This window comes from Silene latifolia, unplaced genomic scaffold (assembly GCF_048544455.1).
Source record: "Silene latifolia isolate original U9 population unplaced genomic scaffold, ASM4854445v1 scaffold_537, whole genome shotgun sequence".
NCBI lineage: Eukaryota > Viridiplantae > Streptophyta > Magnoliopsida > Caryophyllales > Caryophyllaceae > Silene > Silene latifolia.
In genome coordinates this window covers 14,371-32,684 of record NW_027413448.1, presented here as the reverse complement: position 1 = coordinate 32,684, position 18,314 = coordinate 14,371, and the positions used below count along the sequence as shown (strand labels likewise).

Below are 18,314 nucleotides of genomic sequence, written 5' to 3'. Positions count from 1 at the left end.
CCTTAACTTTCAATACCCTAAGTGCCCTAAGTACCAATACATTACGTTGGCAAGAAAGTTGTACAAACTTGTGATAGACCTACGTCAAATCAACGACTTCAACGTAAGAGAACCTTTGACGAGCTAGTAAGGGTGCTGCTATTGCTTTCGCTTCTTCATGTGACAAAGTTGGCATATCCCGCAACATCTCATCAACTTGTTTAATTTGACTGTCATTAAGTGGATTAAGATGGGTGTTCTGAAATACATTTCTTCGTTGGTGAACTAGCATGACGAATTTGGCTGCCATATTACCCGTCATAAAACACTTGCATCTTTTGGAAATAGTCTACCACGACTACGCACTATCCTCACGCCATTAATTTCATTAAATCGTAAAGTTTGTAAGTATGCTACCAGAACACCAGGTGAATACGGGAAAAAAAGAAAGAGTTTAGCCCACAATTTACAGACATTGGCCATGCTTGCCCTATCCGAGCAACTATCAAGTAGGTGGAATATTTTTGACACAAGATCTAGATCAGTTAAAACATCATATCTTGGTTGATTGCGACGATCATTGAACTCCATTTTGGTAACTTGACCAAGGTAACTCAGAGATTCTGTTTTCTCTTCGATATAATGTTGAATAAAAAGTTCTCGTTCTACTTCCTCGCGATTGACTACCCAACCTTTGCACCAATTTTCCATATTTTGTTTCTGTATGCAGAACTCAAAAGAGGGAATACTTTTAAATGGAGGAAATATGTAAAACTTTACTTGACTCAGTACAATAGTTACTAACTTTAGTAGCTTTAAACACAACGCATATGCTGCGTAGTATGTGATACGTGTCTATAATATGATGTTTTACATCTTTATTTCCACGCATTTTATGTCTTTTATTAGTAGTTGATTCTACTATTTCCCCTATTTCTGTCTACTCTCGTGTTTTTATGTAATATTGCAGATTATTGCGGAAATGGGTAGAAAATGAACCAAATCTTGACCCCGGAAGCTAAGCTTAGGAAAGACATGAATATTTGACTCGGACCTGAAGTTTAGAATGCATTTCAAGGCCTGAAGATAGCAAAAGCATGGGTGCGTACCAGTTTAACAAGCGAAGAAGCACCTCACGACATTGCAGGCTGCTTCAGATGGCTATATCTCGAGTTCTAGAGCAGATAATCGAGTGATTCCAATTGGAGGTGAAAGCTTATCCTCTTAGCTTTCCAACGCCATGTAGAACGCCTGATTTGACCAAGTAACGAAGAAATGGCAGCTGTTTTAAGATCGTTGCGCCGCTGCAGAATTCGTCGAATGCACTCTTTGACAAAGACCTTTGGTCGATCGACTAACCTACTTGGTCGATCGACCAGAGCGCGAGTTCCAGAAGCTACTGTTCAACTATGCTCAGTCGATCGACTGGGTCTTGTGGTCTATCGACCAGTTTATCTTTGCGCGAGATTTGTTTGCGCGAGACTTAGTAATTAGTCTTATCTTTTATTAATTTAGGAAATAATAATTAGCTCTTGAGTATAAATAAGAGAAGAATTTAGACCTAGAGACTAATTCCCCTTTGCTCAGTTTTGGGGTGACCTAACTTTGCTTATTTCGTTCGACGTTGCTCTTTCTTTTCTTTCTAGATTGAAGTGTAAACTTCTTCTTCCCTTAATCTTGTTCTTAATTTACTTCTCGTTCTTAATCTCTTCTTAATTAATGTTTTACTCTTAATTTCTTGTTCTCCTTTAATTAATTTATGCACTTAGTTTAGTTAATTCCTTTCGTTATGCTTTATTTAATTAATCGTTTCATTATTATCGGTATTAGATTTATAGCTATGCTTAGGTAATTTGTTGCTAGGATTAGGGGAATTGATGGAATAACGATTTTTGCTAATTAGGTTTAAGATCTGTTGATTAGATCGTTTCTATGTTGTTCATCGCTGTTTTGATTACAATTAGTCGCTTGAGTTAACGCTATTTGACTGATTATTTTCGTAAGCCTTGACCTAGATCCGACGATTGGGAAGGGTGAGACTGCATGAACAATAGAACACTTTAGTAAGGGCGGAAGCTAGACTAATAGTGTTTTAGGCGAAATTGAGACCGTTAGGAGATATTCGTTGCCCCTTAGACGATTTATGAGACTTATCTTGTGACCTTAACTGCTTTTATCTGTTTCTTTTGATGACCTGAAATCCTAGTTTCCTTCTCTTATTGTCGATCGTTTATTTTATCTCCTTGCTTTAGTTAGTTTTAGTCCCTTATCTTACAAAACCCCTCAATCTTATAGACTAAATAAAGGCAACTAATAATTCCCTACCTCCCTGTGGTTCGACCCTGACTGCCGCTATCTATAGTAGTAGTTTGGAAAATTATAAATTTAACTTTGGTACTCTACGACGGTATCAAATTTTGGCGCCGTTGCCGGGGAGGCAGCGCTAATTCTTAGTTGTTTTTAATTTTAGTCTTTCTTTCTTTAGTCTCAGGGAACTTCGGTTCCTTGAGACCGTTCTCATGACGTTCTATCTGAGATTTCCGCAGGAAGAGAACGAAAGTTTTGGCGCTTATTTCGCCAGGCTTATGGAGTGGGTCGAGCCCCCGAGGGGAGATGCATTCTCTGAACTCCAAACATGCTTGACTCTCATCAACAGTATGAATGACCCTACGCGAGCATACCTAAATTCTATTGGTAAGGGGGATTTCGCAGGACTCCCCGTAATTGAGGTATTAGAATTCTTTAATTGGTTTGCTACTGAATCTCTTAAACCTACTTTTTCTCTTCATGTTGACTCAGATGAGGGGGTGGGTGAGACCTTAGAAACCGATCTAGGAAATGCTGACGGAGACATAGAGGAGACCATTAGCGTGGTAGACAATCCTTTTTATGAGGATAGTTTAGAACCCCTTTATGATTCTTGCACTGATAGTGAGGTCGATTTGGAGGATCTCTTTGAGAACCTCCAACTTGACGAGTCTAGCGATAAGGAGAGTGAGGAGGAAAATTTAGACAGTCTTGAGGTCAAATGGGATACTTATGAAGATATAGATGATGAGCCTATTATAGAGGACCCGATTGACCCAATTGACTTTACATCCCCATGCATTTGGGACGATTATCCACCTCCACCCTTAGTTGACCAGACTCCTCCACCTCACAGTATATACCCGTCTGAGCATTTAAATTCTACTCGCACTATTTTTGGGTTGAATGCTGTTGAGCTCTCTTGTTCTCCACCTGCTGATAATTTGAGCTTTTATATTCCGCCCTTAGCTGGAGGGCAGAATTATTTTGTGAATAATTTTAGGAGCTTTCATAGGAAATTTGTTAGGCTTAAATATTATTATATTTTGATTTCCTATGCTATTACTATAATATGGTGCTACTTACGCTTTTGTAGCACATGCGCAGCTTTTTGACAAAGTCTGTCGAGCTTTGAGCTGTTTTGATTGGATTCATTTAGACTAGTTGGCTGAAGAAAAAGAGGTCGAGCGGACTGATCAAACTAGCGCTAGCCGGGAGGCAACCCGGAGTGTGATTTTTGTTATCTTGCGAATAAGCTTTGTTTTACAACTCTTTAGACTTTACATTTGGGTTTAGCGCAATTTTGGGCGCGTTTTTATGTGCATTTACAGGTTATTAGACCATGTTAACTCAATTCATTGAGTTAATTCGTGAGCAGAACTGCTTCACGTCGGAGTAACTTGGTCGATCGACTGATTAGAGTGGTCGATCGACTGACCTTCGCAGCACAGAAGTTACTGTTTCAGGTAACTTGGTCGATCGACTGGCCAAGGCGGTCGATCGACCACTGTAGCTGTTATACCTCGTTCTTTTAATTAATTCTTTACACATAATTACCGTTTCAATTTTGCTTTCTCGAATTATGCGCGGTATTTTCTGTCTTTTCAGGTACTTTATGGTAGCACTGCTGGCTACTGAAACCTCCTAGCTCACGCTGGTTTGGGGAGGTTTCCCTTTGCGCTTAAAATCTTGTAAGTTTCCGAGTCCCAATTTCATGTCTTATTTAGTTATTTATCGCAAAATCCGGTTTCCTTTTGCTTCTTTATACATGATTTCGCACAATGGGGACATTGTGTGATTTGGTTTGGGGAAGGGTTTTGCGTCGCATTTGCATTGTTTTTATTGCATTTCAGTTACACGTTTACATTTTTTTCTTGCATTGTTGTTTATTTTCCCCTATATATATACAGAAAATCCAAAAAAAAAAAAATTGAGAAATTTGAGAAATTTCAAAAAAAAAAAAAAAAAATTAAAAAATATCATGTTTAATTTGCATATTAGGATGAGTCAGATTGGAGTATTCATTACTGATAGTTGTCATTTGCTTAAGCCTTGCATTGTTTCACATCTTTTAGCAAAAGTTTTTGCAATATCTCGAATTTCGTTTCAAAATTTGTTGAACAATTAGACTTGACTTGAAATTTTGGCAAACTACAAAACTTTCTAAGGAATTAGAGCTTTATAAACTGGTGTCATTCATGACCAGTTTCATTTAGGATTGTGAGTAGTTACTCCCTGCATATCGTGTAACATTAATTTGCACAAGTATGACATTTAATTTCTTTTTGCCTGCATACATTCGGGTTAGTGGTTGGTATTGCATGTTTGGAGAATGCTTGCGAAAATCCCTTTTATTCATTTTACCCATTCGCTTCACATTAGCCAAAAATTGTCAGTTGACCCTTTAGCTACAATCCATAAACTAAGCCTACCCTTTGCTGAGCTAGTTTACTAGTTTTAGTGGTATTTGTTGTATTGTATCAATTTTGGCTCGATTTGCACTCTATGAAGTTGGTGATGAATGAAGGAGAAAAGAAAAAAAAAATTGAAAAAAATATAGTGATCTGCTAAAAAAAAAAAAAAAAAAAAGAAACAAAAGAAAAAAAAACGGCAAAGAAAAAAAAAGAGAAAAAAAAAGTTTACTCCTATGTTTGCTTTATATTTTATGAGGAGTGTTATTTGGATTAATGAAGTGTTTGCCTAATTCATTCAGGCATTTGAGCTTATTTCATTGAGTTAGAAGTGGATGTTTTATTCGGTTTGTTAGGATGCTAGCTTGGCTATTTCCCTCTCATTCCCATATTGTTTTGCCTCTTCTTACCCATAGCCTCACCTATCCAAATCTTTGCAAGTATTCGGCATGTGATGGACCCTGAATGGTTGGAATGTATGTGCACGGTAGCTAGAATTGCTTATCATACTATATTGCATGCATGATTATGTTGGTTGAGTCTAGGTGAGCGACTTTTGTCTCTTTCTCTCTTACATATAAATTGCTTACCACTTGCTTTGTTGAGAGAAGAGTGACCCGGGAGAGTCCAATCTTGAAAGTCTTGCAAGGTCAAACGTTCAACATCTTTTCGAAATATGCATAAATTCGTTTGCGTGACATTGAGCTATTAGTAGTTGATTCATATGCATTAAATTGGTTTAAGTAGACGGTTTTCAGTTTGTCCATGTTTTGCTCCTTTCTATCTAGATTTAGTTTTGCATTTAGTTTGCTTGGGGACAAGCAAAGGTTTGGTTTGGGGAAGTTTGATACGTGTCTATAATATGATGTTTTACATCTTTATTTCCACGCATTTTATGTCTTTTATTAGTAGTTGATTCTACTATTTCCCCTATTTCTGTCTACTCTCGTGTTTTTATGTAATATTGCAGATTATTGCGGAAATGGGTAGAAAATGAACCAAATCTTGACCCCAGAAGCTAAGCTTAGGAAAGACATGAATATTTGACTCGGACCTGAAGTTTAGAATGCATTTCAAGGCCTGAAGATAGCAAAAGCATGGGTGCGTACGAGTTTAACAAGCAAAGAAGCACCTCACGACATTGCAGGCTGCTTCAGATGGCTATATCTCGAGTTCTAGAGCAGATAATCGAGTTATTCCAATTGGAGGTGAAAGCTTATCCTCTTAGCTTTCCAACGCCATGTAGAACGCCTGCTTTGACCAAGTAACGAAGAAATGGCAGCTGTTTTAAGATCGTTGCGGCGCTGCAGAATTCGTCGAATGCACTCTTTATGACAAAGACCTTTGGTCGATCGACTAACCTACTTGGTCGATCGACCGGCGCGAGTTCCGAAGCTACTGTTCAACTATGCTCAGTCGATCGATCGGGTCTTGTGGTCTATCGACCAGTTTATCTTTGCAAATGAGATTTGTTTGCGCGAGACTTAGTAATTAGTCTTATCTTTTATTAATTTAGGAAATAATAATTAGCTCTTGAGTATAAATAAGAGAAGAATTTAGACCTAGAGACTAATTCCCCTTTGCTCGATTTTGGGTGACCTAACTTTGCTTATTTCGTTCGGCGTTGCTCTTTCTTTTCTTTCTAGATTGAAGTGTAAACTTCTTCTTCCCTTAATCTTGTTCTTAATTTACTTCTCGTTCTTAATCTCTTCTTAATTAATGTTTTACTCTTAATTTCTTGTTCTCCTTTAATTAATTTATGCACTTAGTTTAGTTAATTCCTTTCGTTATGCTTTATTTAATTAATCGTTTCATTATTATCGGTATTAGATTTATAGCTATGCTTAGGTAATTTGTTGCTAGGATTAGGGGAATTGATGGAATAACGATTTTTGCTAATTAGGTTTAAGATCTGTTGATTAGATCGTTTCTATGTTGTTCATCGCTGTTTTGATTACAATTAGTCGCTTGAGTTAACGCTATTTGACTGATTATTTTCGTAAGCCTTGACCTAGATCTGACGATTGGGAAGGGTGAGACCTGCAGTGAACAATAGAACACTTTAGTAAGGGCGGAAGCTAGACTAATAGTGTTTTAGGGCGAATTGAGACCGTTAGGAGATATTCGTTTCCCCTTAGACTGATTTATGAGACTTATCTGTGACCTTAACTGCTTTTATCTGTTTCTTTTGATGACCTGAAATCCTAGTTTCCTTCTCTTATTGTCGATCGTTTATTTTATCTCCTTGCTTTAGTTAGTTTTAGTCCCTTATCTTACAAAACCCCTCAATCTTATAGACTAAATAAAGGCAACTAATAATTCCCTACCTCCCTGTGGTTCGACCCTGACTGCCGCTATCTATAGTAGTAGTTTGGAAAATTATAAATTTAACTTTGGTACTCTACGACGGTATCAGTATGCATTGTTTGAACTTGATATTTAAACAATTTCAGTAGAAAATCAACAACATACATCTTAGGGTAATGTGAAGGTCTGTGATTGACATAGTGAAATGAAGCATTTCCGCAGGTTGAAATTGAAAAGTAACAAACAACATGGGGAATCAGGGTTTAATTATTGTGTAATTAGATTAATTAGCAAAAATGTGAACAATAAGACTACGAATCTAAGAATCTGCCATATAAGAACAATGAATTAGCGTAATTAGCAAAAAATTTGGAAGTTAAGTCCCTAATTTCATGATTTCAACCAATGTACGTAGTTTCTTAACTTCCCCAACCCTCATTTCCAAGTTTCCCCAATCTAATTCACGAAAACCCTAATTTCACAAACATAATTCATCATTCCGACTGTAACACATTAATCAAGGCTTAAATTCAACTAATATAATCGAAAAATTAAAAAATTACAAAGAGAGAAAGACATTAACCCTAATTTCGCAAAAATTAATCATCAATATCGAAAGTTTACCTCGTTGAATTACCAGGATCTGTTGCTGGAAAAAGCGTGGAAGATTTTGATCGTCGAGGAGCTTGATCGGAATGTTTGTGACGATCGAAAGTGGAGGAAGGAGCTAGAGTGCGATAGTTGAAGAGAGAGAAAGGGAAATGAGTGAGAAAGGGAAATTTGGAAAGTGGATATGATCGAAGGGTTTAGGGGGTGCGCTGTTTACAAAGTTTTGTTTTACTGTTCATCTGACCGTCAATTATGAGTATGATCTAAGGGCTGTAAGTGGTTTTCATGGTTCTCATTATCTTGATGGTTCTCACAGGATCCCAAATCTCTCTCTCTCTCTCTCTCTCTCTCTCTCTCTCTCTCTCTCTCTCTCTCTCTCTCTCTCTCTCTCTCTCTGTGTATATATATATATGAGAGAGAGAGAGGCAAGATCCGGTGAGTTTGCCACTTTTCGTGAGTTACCCCCGCATTTATATACCATTGGATCTAATAAGATCAAGGGCTGAGATTATACCCAAAAAAATACACAAACTCATTTTTTTTTCTCTCTCTTCCATTAATCTTCCATTAATCTTACGTTTTCCCTTTTTTCTCCTGCTTTCTTCATTCTTCACCTCTTTTTTTTATTTTCTTCAAATTCATGGCATAATCCAATTAAATCTTCACAAAACCGGAGTAATTCAAGTAGAAAATACAAAATTAATTCATTATCTTCATTCAATTTGATTGATACACGCATCAATCGTCAGTTTTTGCTCAAAATTTGCAGAAACCCTAGCGCAAATCGACAAAAGGAAGGTAACCGTAGATTATAACTGTTATTTTGCGAGTTATTTCAATTGCTACTCTGTTAGTATGCTTGTTTATCATACCTTTGACATTTGATTGATGATTTATTATCATAATCCTGAAATTTTGTTGGTAATCTAGATTAGCACACCAACTGTTTGTTAAAATGTCTAGTTAAATTTAGAATCTCAGTTATTGTAATGAAAAAACGTGGTTATTTAATTGTTATTAAAATGCAGAAACTCAGTTATTGTAATGTAGAAACTCGGTTATTGTAATGTACAAACTCGGTTATTGTAATGGAGAATTTCTGGTATTTGTAGTTATTGTAATGTAGAAACTCGGTTATTGTAATGAATAAATTGTGTTATTGTATTGAGATAAAACTTAAATATGTTCAAATTTCATGTTCACCCGTTAGTTGTCTAACATTACATCTCGATTATTGTATTACTTTAACCCAGTTATTGTATTATCAAAACTCATGTATTGTATTTTATAGTTGCTTCTTGGGTGTTCAAATAAGTTATAGTCTGCTTTTTGGTGATTTTCAGGTGGAATCCCGATAGATGCGGATAATTGACGTTCAATGGAAAAATTGACGTATATACTTGGTCATTTTAATGAAGAAAGTAGTTATTTTATAGTTAACTTAGTTGTTTACTGAGAATAATGTTTCATGGTATTTACAGTTATTGTAATGTAGAAACTCAGTTTATTGTAATGTATAAACTCTGTTATTTGTATTTATTGTAATGTAGAAACTCTTGTATTTGTAGTTATTGTAATGTAGAAACTCATAATTATAATGAATAAAGTCGATTATTCTATATGTGTTTCATTATTGATTTCGATTATTGACTACAATCGATTTATAGTTATTTTACAATCCAGTTACTTCTTGGGTGTTCTGTTAAGCTATATTCTGCCTTTTGGTGATTTGCAGGTTGAATCACGATAGACGCGGATAATTTACGTTCAATGGAAATTTGATGTATATACTTGGTCATTATTTTGTTAGTTTTCATCTTGTTTAATTGAATAACTCAGTTATTGTAATGTAGCAAAACTCAGTTATTGTAATGTAGAAACTCTGGTATTTGTAGTTATTCCAATGTAGAAACTCATTTATTGTAATGTAGAAACTCAGTTATTGTAATGTAAAACTTTGATATTTGTAGTTATTGTAATGCAGAAACTCAATTATTGTAATGAGTAAATCGTGTTATTGTATTGAGATGAAACTCAAATATATTCAAATTTATATCTTGTTTTGGTTTATCTTGTTTAACTGCATAACTAATCATTTTCATTCAATCAATAATTGAGATCGGTTAATGCAATAGCAAAATCTGAAAAATGAAATAATAATATATATAACAAGGTTAAAAAAAATCACTTACTTTCATTATATAACTATTTGGTTTGCAACACATTACACTTAAACATTTCCAAAAAATTATATCTAAGCATCATCATAATGACATCTATACATTTCAAATAATAAGTCTAATAATAATAACATCTCAAATATTACATATATTTATCTCCAATACAACGTCTAAAATATATCTTCCAAGGAGAACCGTGTCTTGTTGTTGTTTCCACGTTTCTTTCACCCGTATTTCTTCCCAAAAAGAACCATATCTTGCTGATTGATGAGGGTTGAACCACCAGACAACAAAAACTCACTGAAAGAAATAAAAATAAAAATGGGGTAAGTTATAAATAACTAAGGAACTGATATACAATAACCACCTATAAGTATTGAAATAACCGTAAAACCACTATAAAATAACTGGATATTTTAGAGAAATAAAGCATATTATTATAACTGACTATAAGCATATTATATAAGACCACAATAATAACTCCAAATTCAAATAATTAAGTTAAAAAGAATACAATAATTGAGATATAATATTATTATAACCAACATAAACATGTTATATAAGAATACGCCATCTTACAACAACTCTAATTTGAAACAACTAAGTTAAAACAATACAATAACTAAGTTTGAATAATACAATAACTCGGTTAAAGCAATACAATAATTATTACTAACAGAACATATTCAAATATAGCAAATAAGAAGTAACTACAAAATACAATAACTGAGTTTGAATAATACAATAACTCGGTTAAAGTAATACAATAACTCTTATTAACAGATTAACCACAAAATCCGAGATATTATCAAAGATACAAAACACAATTGAATAACAAAAAACCTACTCAAACACCTTACAAACAAAATGAAAATGCACAAAATCATTTAGAATTCTCATCTCAAACTCAAAACCTTATAAATTATTGGAAAAAACAATGAGAGAACAAGTAATTTAACAACAAAGACATAAGAACAAACGGATATACAACGAGTCAACGAAAATAAAACGAATATTAGATAAGAACGATAATGAAAACGCACAAATCAGATCTAGAAAAACAAAATTAGTACTTACCTATAGTGAAATTGAAGAAAAATACTAAGATGAGGTGAAAGTGACGACAAAATCTCCTTAATTCATGACGAATTTGAACGAGTATGATGAAGACTAAGTTTGTAGCTGCAACTTGAACGACATTGATGAAGATTGAATTTCATAATTTGTATCGATTCTTTTTTTTTTCTGGTTTTTTAGAGGTTGAAGGAGGAGAGAGAGAGAGAGTGTGATTTTTTCTAATAATGGGGGAGATTGAGGGAAAAGAGGGTATGTGTATGTTGAGTAAGATCTAATCTCAGCCATCCATCTTAGATTAGATTAGTGGTTCATATTTAGAGGGGTAACTCACCAAAAAAACCCAACTCATATGATCCTATTTCTATATATATATATATATATATATATATATATATATATATATATATATATATATATATATATATATATATATATATATATATATATAAGAGTGTTTTTTCCAAATGATCGAGATCGTCCACATCATCAAAAATTAATTTAGGAAAGTATCATAAATAATAATTTTTGATGTAAAAAATAAAGTGGAGAATCTTTTAATTATTATAATATATATATTTTCTAAATTATATTCAAGTGATATTTCCAATTTTTATATCAAACCTTTACATTTCACTTGGCAAAAAAATATCGTTACAAAATTATTAAAATAATATAATTAGCTTCGTGGTAAAAAATGCTATCGTTAGAGTATAGATTTCATATTATTTGCACATATTAAAACTTCTTAGTATGTAAAATTGTGTAATTTTTAGTATGTTTTGTTCCACATTGGAAAATAACGTAGGTGTGATTAATATACTACATATAAATAGTAGAATTGTCCTACATCGAAAGATTAGTATAAGGTGATGTGATCCTATGATTATAAATAGGAGGCATATTTGGTTTTACTAATGTTAGTCTCCTGACACAGTACAAAACTAAAGATTTTACTAATGGTTGTCTTCTAAATGTAGTAATAGAGTGTTAATGAGTCGTTATATGTACGATGTAGAGATCCTTATCTAATGATCGAGACTAAGTGGTTTACCTTCAAAGAAAATAATATGCATGTATAAAATAGTGGTTTTTTTAAGAAGAGACATATACTTCTTGATATGTTATATCTTTCACATTGAAAAATAATGTAGGCATGATAAACATACTAAGTCTAAATAATTAAATTATGTATCTCACATCGAAAGAATAGTATACGGTAAGGTGATTATATAAATATAAATAGGAGGCATCCTTGAAACTTAGGTATTAACCCAAAAAATTTTGATATAAAAGATTTGTACTTTTTAGTATGTTATATGTCCCACATTGAAAAATAATGTAGGTGTGGTGAATATATTATGTATAAATATTAAATAACAAAACTGTCCCACATATATACATTTTCTATATTATATTAAAGTGGTGTTTATAATTTTGATATAAAAACTTTATATTTCATTTGCTAAAAAAAATATCGTATGAAAATTATATAATTATAATGTGACAAAAAAATGCTATCATTAGAGTGTAGATTATATTGTATTTTCTCATTATTAAATCGGGTTGATGTCAAAGTAGGTGCGAAAAAAAATGGTGTACTTAGTATGTTATTTGTCCTACATTGAAAAGTAATGTAAGTGTGGTGAATATACTATGTATAAATATTAGAATTGTCCCACGTCGAAAGATTACCATAAGGCAGGGTGATCTTATTATTATAAATAGAAGTCATAACCCAAAATCTTATGATCTCTTAACTATTGTCAGAGAGAGCTCTTAAAAGAGTTTGTATTACTTTCTCTACAATAATGATTTCTAACCTAAGTTAATCTTTGCAAAATCTTTTAGTTATTATAATATATACTCTGTATTTCTTATTTTATATTCAAGTAATATTTCTAATTTTTATATAAAAACTTTTATATTTCATTTGGCAAAATAATGTCGGTAAAAAAATTATGAAAATAATATTATTATATTCATGGTAAGAAATGCTATCATTAGAGTATATATAGATTTCATATAATTTGCACATATTAAAGATGGTGTATTTCATAGTATGTTATACGAGTATGTCCCACATTGAAAAATAATATAGGTGTGACAAATATACTACATATAAAAAATAGAATTTTCCCACATCGAAATATAGCATAAGGTGGGCGATTCTATGATTATAAATAGGAGGCATCCTTGAAACTTAGGCATCAACCCAAAATCTTTTGAGTCACTTAAGTATTGTCTTGGAGAGCTCTTAAAAGTTTATATCATTATATTTTCTACCTATAGATTTTAAATGTCCCACATTGAAAAATAATGTAGGTGTGGTAAATATATTACGTTTAAATAATATAATTAAAATTGTGTTAAACAAATCTATTATTAGAGTATAGATTCATATCATTTGCACATATTTTAATTATGATAAAAAAAAATAGAAAACAAACGTATGAGTATTAATAGATAATATAGTATTTGCTTATTATTAAATCGGGTTAGATGTCGAATTAGGTTAAAAAAAATATGGTGTACTTTTAAATATGTTATTCGTATCACATTGAAAAATAATGTAGGTGTGATAAATATATACTACGTATAAATAGTTGAATTGTCCCACATCACAAGATTATCATAAGGTGGGGTGATCCCATGATTATAAATAGGATTTATCCTTGGAACTTAGGTATCACCCCAAATATATTGAATCTCTCAAAATATACTTATTATATAAGAGACTTTAAACATAATCTTGAATTAAATGTTAAATTTTTAAAGTTGTAACATTTTTTTTTTGTGGGAGGAAGAGCGATAAAATGGTCAATATTATAATGGAAATTTTTCATGGTACCCTCGAATTTTGGTAGATTACACATAATACCCCTAATTTTAAGTTTTCTACATATAATACTCTTGTGTTTACTTTTTTCACAACGTCGTTACTCCTATGAGTAACTAGATGAGTAATTGACCATGCCATGCTATTTGTATCTTGTTATTTAGGTATTAAATGTTAGTTTATTAAACAAAATATGGATTTAGGAATTAGATGATGAAGTGTTTGTGTAATAGATAACAAAAGAAAAAAGCGTCACAAGTTCTAGGAGTAATGGCGTTATGACGGAAGTTATCAAATGGTATTCTGGGAAAGAAAAAGGCGAACACAGGGGTACCATTTGTAGAAACTTAAAATTAAGGGTACCATGTGTAATCTATCAAAGTTCAAGGTTAATATAAGAAATTTTCAATATTATAATGATATAGTTAATTAAATTTTCATTTAAAAGAGGGATATCCATACCAATAAAACAATAAAGGGGGTATTATTTTTTAATTGTTATTTTATTGTCAGGCATCAAACTTAACGTCCATTTAACAGTCTTTACATTAGGGGGTACCATGAGCAAAAAAATGGAACCTCAAGGGTACCATAGGCTGATTCTTAAAAGTAGGGGTAACATGGAAAATCTGACAAAATTAAGGGGTACCACGGGAAATTTCCGTATCTCAATTATGATAAAAAAAATTGAAGAAAAATAACGTACAAATATTAATGGAGAGTACTTGATCATATTATTAAATTTAAATATAACTATTAGATATAATGAGTAGCAATTGTCCGTATTCGATATTCGGGATCTGGTTAGATGTCGAACTAAGTGCAAAAAAGATGGTGTATTTCTGAGTATGTTATTTGTCCCACATTGAAAAACAATGCAGGTTTGATGAATATATACTACGTATAAATAGTAGAATTGTCCCACATCAGAAAAATAATCCAAGTTTGGTTAATATATTACTTATAAATAGTAGAATTCTCCCACATCGAAAGATTAGTATAAGGTGGGGTAATTATATGGTTATAAATAAGAGTTAACTCACGTATATATTAAACATTAAACCCTTACAACGTTTTTTTTTTCCATTATAAATAAGTTAATTACCCCGTTACAACGCACGGACATTCAAATAGTAGAATTGTCCCACATCGAAAGATTAGTATAAGGTGGGGTGATTATATGATTATAAATAAGAGTTAACCCACGTATATATTAATCTTTTTTTTTTTTTGAAAGAGATATTTTAATAATATGTAAACAAATCATTAGACTTAGAATGTAATAAACATTAAACCCTTATAACGTTTTTTTTTTTTGCATTATAAAATAAGTTAATTACCCCGTTGCAATGTACGAGCATTCAAACTAGTTTATGTTAATTGGGTGAAGATGAAGCTTATGTGCGAATTTAATATCAAACAACTCCGCTAAAAGCGTTACGTATTATGTAAGGTATGTGACCTATTTACAGTACACTTTTACATTTAGAGTTTAGACGACCTTATTTAAGCAAGACAAGTTTTAGGAAGACTTGTGAAGAAAAATTGGCAATAAAAATTGGTTGGAGTAACAATCAATATTAGGTCCCTCCTACTATATTAAACAAAAGTTCACATAATTGTGCAAGAACTTTTCCTGCTCTTCTGTCTTGAATTCACACCAAAAGACAGAAAACTTTGAAAAATTCCATGGATGATCATGGAAAAAGATCATCATCATCAACAACATCATATGGTCAAAATGGTATGCAATTAGATTTATATCGCGGCGCCAACAACAACAACAACAGAAGTTATGATTTGAGGAGTTATAGTCTAAACTCGTCGTACTACCCTCATCAAAATCATAATAACTCTAATATTTATGATAATAATAATAATCAAATTGCATATGAATTTGATTACAAGTTGAAGAGGAGCAAAACAACATCTCCAAATATGTGGTGTTTTAGTGATCCTGAATTCAAGAGAAAGAAAAGGGTTGCTAGTTATAGAGCTTTGACTGTTGAAGGTAAAGTCAAAGGGTCTTTAAGGAAAAGCTTCAAATGGGTTAAGGACAGATTACTCCATGGATGGATGGTCGTCACCAATTAATATTTTCAAGCTTTTAATACTCTTATATACATACATACAGTGGTGTTTGACATTCACGCCTGTTAAAGATTTTCAAGAATATAATTAATGTATTTGAGAAGTGATGCTTCCGCTCTTGAATTTGAGAACTTGATTTGTGATTGTGTACTTTTGCAAGTCCATTAATCTATCATTGTTTAATTTAATTGTGTATGTAACTTTTGGTTTTAATCTTGTGTTTTGATTTTTTAGGAGATTAAGAAATGTTTGGTGCTACATACTCCTAGATTATATTTGTGATATTTGAGATGGCTATGTAATGCATTGACTTGTGTATAGTTAGTTGTGTGATTTTGAGCATCTTGATGTTCCAAGAAAATATTATTTCTGAACGAATTCATACTTGTTGGTTTTACATTAATTGATTGGATCAATTGATGAAAACACCTTTTAATGTTGCATTTTTTTAAAACTTAACACTTTATTAAAAGTTTTTTAAAACTTAATACCTTAATGTGTATTTCATTGACATTTTGGTACCTTAAGTGGTGTTCCGGGTGTAATTCCGGAGCAGGATTTGTGACCACGTAAGCTTGTAGAATGACGTCTTTGCTTGTCTCTTCCTTTCGTTCTCTCCTGTAAAGATGAACAAACTGAGGGCTCGGCTTGGTACCGAGCGTACTCACTCCGACGCTCAAGTCAGTAAACTTAAAGAGATAAGTTGTGTGTTAACTTGGCAAAGTATATTGTAGAGAGATAAGGGAGTTTTATACCAGTTTATTAGATGTTTTTCTGATAGTTTTGGGATCCTTTTCTCAATGAGAGAAGTGGAGTATTTATAGACTTTCACCTTTTGTCGCGTAGTGGCCAAGTGGCCAAGTGGCTAGCAGGTGGAAAGACTATCTTACCCTCGGCCGAGTGACCCATGTCGGGCCGGCAGGCCTGGTTGACTCCATGCCGAGGGGACTGGATGTGAGTACGCGGATATGCCTCTCGGCCGGCTAGTTGCCGAGACCGAGACCCAAGTGACAGGCCGACAGGCTTAAGCTTTGACCTTGCTCAATGTGTTGACTCGGTCAGCGGGTGCAGAATATGCCCCATCAATTTGCCCCCAGCGTAGTCTATGCCGTGGTATGGACCTTCGATGAGTGTTGAGCGTATTCTGTGCATGTCGATCTTCTTCCTCGGCTTGGTTCTGTTCAGGCCGTACCATATCCCCCCTCCACATGGTTGTGTAATGGACATCCAATGTGGAAAAGAAAATGGCGCTGGCCGAGACCAAGGTTGAGGATGCCGTGTGCTTTTGATTTCCCCCGGCCGGTGCTGCCAAGCTTGGTTGATCAGCTGGCCGTTTTAGCAAGTAGATACGAAGGAGTGTGTCGAAGAAGATTCGTCACTGTATGTCGATTGACCTTCCGTGGCTGCATGCTTGACACGTGGCTCGGTGCTGATTGGTGGACGCTTCATGGGCTTTGCTCTGATTGGTCCAGTGAATGGGCTTTGCTCTATAAATAGAGCAGTTAGCCCCTCATTTTGGCCATCAAACTTCATTTTCTCAAAAAATTTCCTCTCTCTTAGCTTTTTCGAAGAAATTTCTCTCTAATTTTCGAAGCGTTACTCGGCGTAACACTTTCTTCCAAGGTAAACAAACAAATTTTTCCAACTTTTATTTGTTAAGTATTTATTGTCACCATGTCTTCTGCTGATGCTCAACCTGTGAAAAATAATCTGTATACTTCCCTTTAACATGAAGGATTATAACGATATAATAAAGATGATCTATGGTCATAAAATAAAATACATAAGCATAAGTAAAAAGATTTAGAATTAACCCCGGATCCTTGCAAAATTGGCCTAAGAACAATATCAAAATTAATATTCACCTATTAGTTGCACCCAAGACGATCTAAGATATACCCTTTGATTATGCTAGAAATCAATCTAAAATTTTCTGTAAAATTTTATTGTCTTTGTGTTTTGTGATGAGAAAGAGGAGGCTCGGTCAGAAAAGAATTAGGTTAGAAATAATTCTCCACCTTTCTTTTTATATAGACCGAAATCCGAAATCAATTAGGAAAGTGGAAACCTCCCTAATTTCGGCCAACTGAACCGAAAATAAGGAATTAAATTTCCTTATTTTTGGTCTTTCCAAAAATATATAAAGTGTGTTAAATTGTCATCTAGTGAGGATCGAACCCATGACCTCTTGGCTTGTGTACCCTCACTATTACCACTATGACACATTCAACTTGTTGATATTAAATACAACTGATTATATTTAATTACGAATTAACAGATTAATTCTTTCAAACTAACCTTATATATATTTAATTAAATATAACTTATTATATTTAATTTACGAATTGACAGTTAATTCGTCTCAACTTAATATTATTTAATTTTCATTAAATAATTATCACATCAACACATTGACTAACTTTTTAGTCATTTTGGGCATCAATGTAATTATATTTCTATAACCACATTTCTCAAATACGTCCTATAGGTGTGACCTTTAGGGACCAGTTGATCACC

General features: G+C 33.2%; 1 protein-coding gene across 1 annotated transcript; it reads left to right on the top strand.

Moving 5' to 3' along the window:
• The first annotated feature begins 15,395 nt into the window (after positions 1-15,395).
• LOC141639690 (uncharacterized) lies at positions 15,396-15,800 on the top strand. Its single transcript, XM_074448754.1, has one exon. It carries the CDS (start codon positions 15,396-15,398, stop codon positions 15,798-15,800), a length of 405 nt encoding a protein of 134 aa, XP_074304855.1.
• Positions 15,801-18,314: the final 2,514 nt, after the last annotated feature.

What these genes read in the sequence shown, in the direction of transcription:
- LOC141639690 (XM_074448754.1), top strand. Translation starts at nt 15,396, where the DNA reads ATGGATGATCATGGAAAAAGATCATCATCATCAACAACATCATATGGT.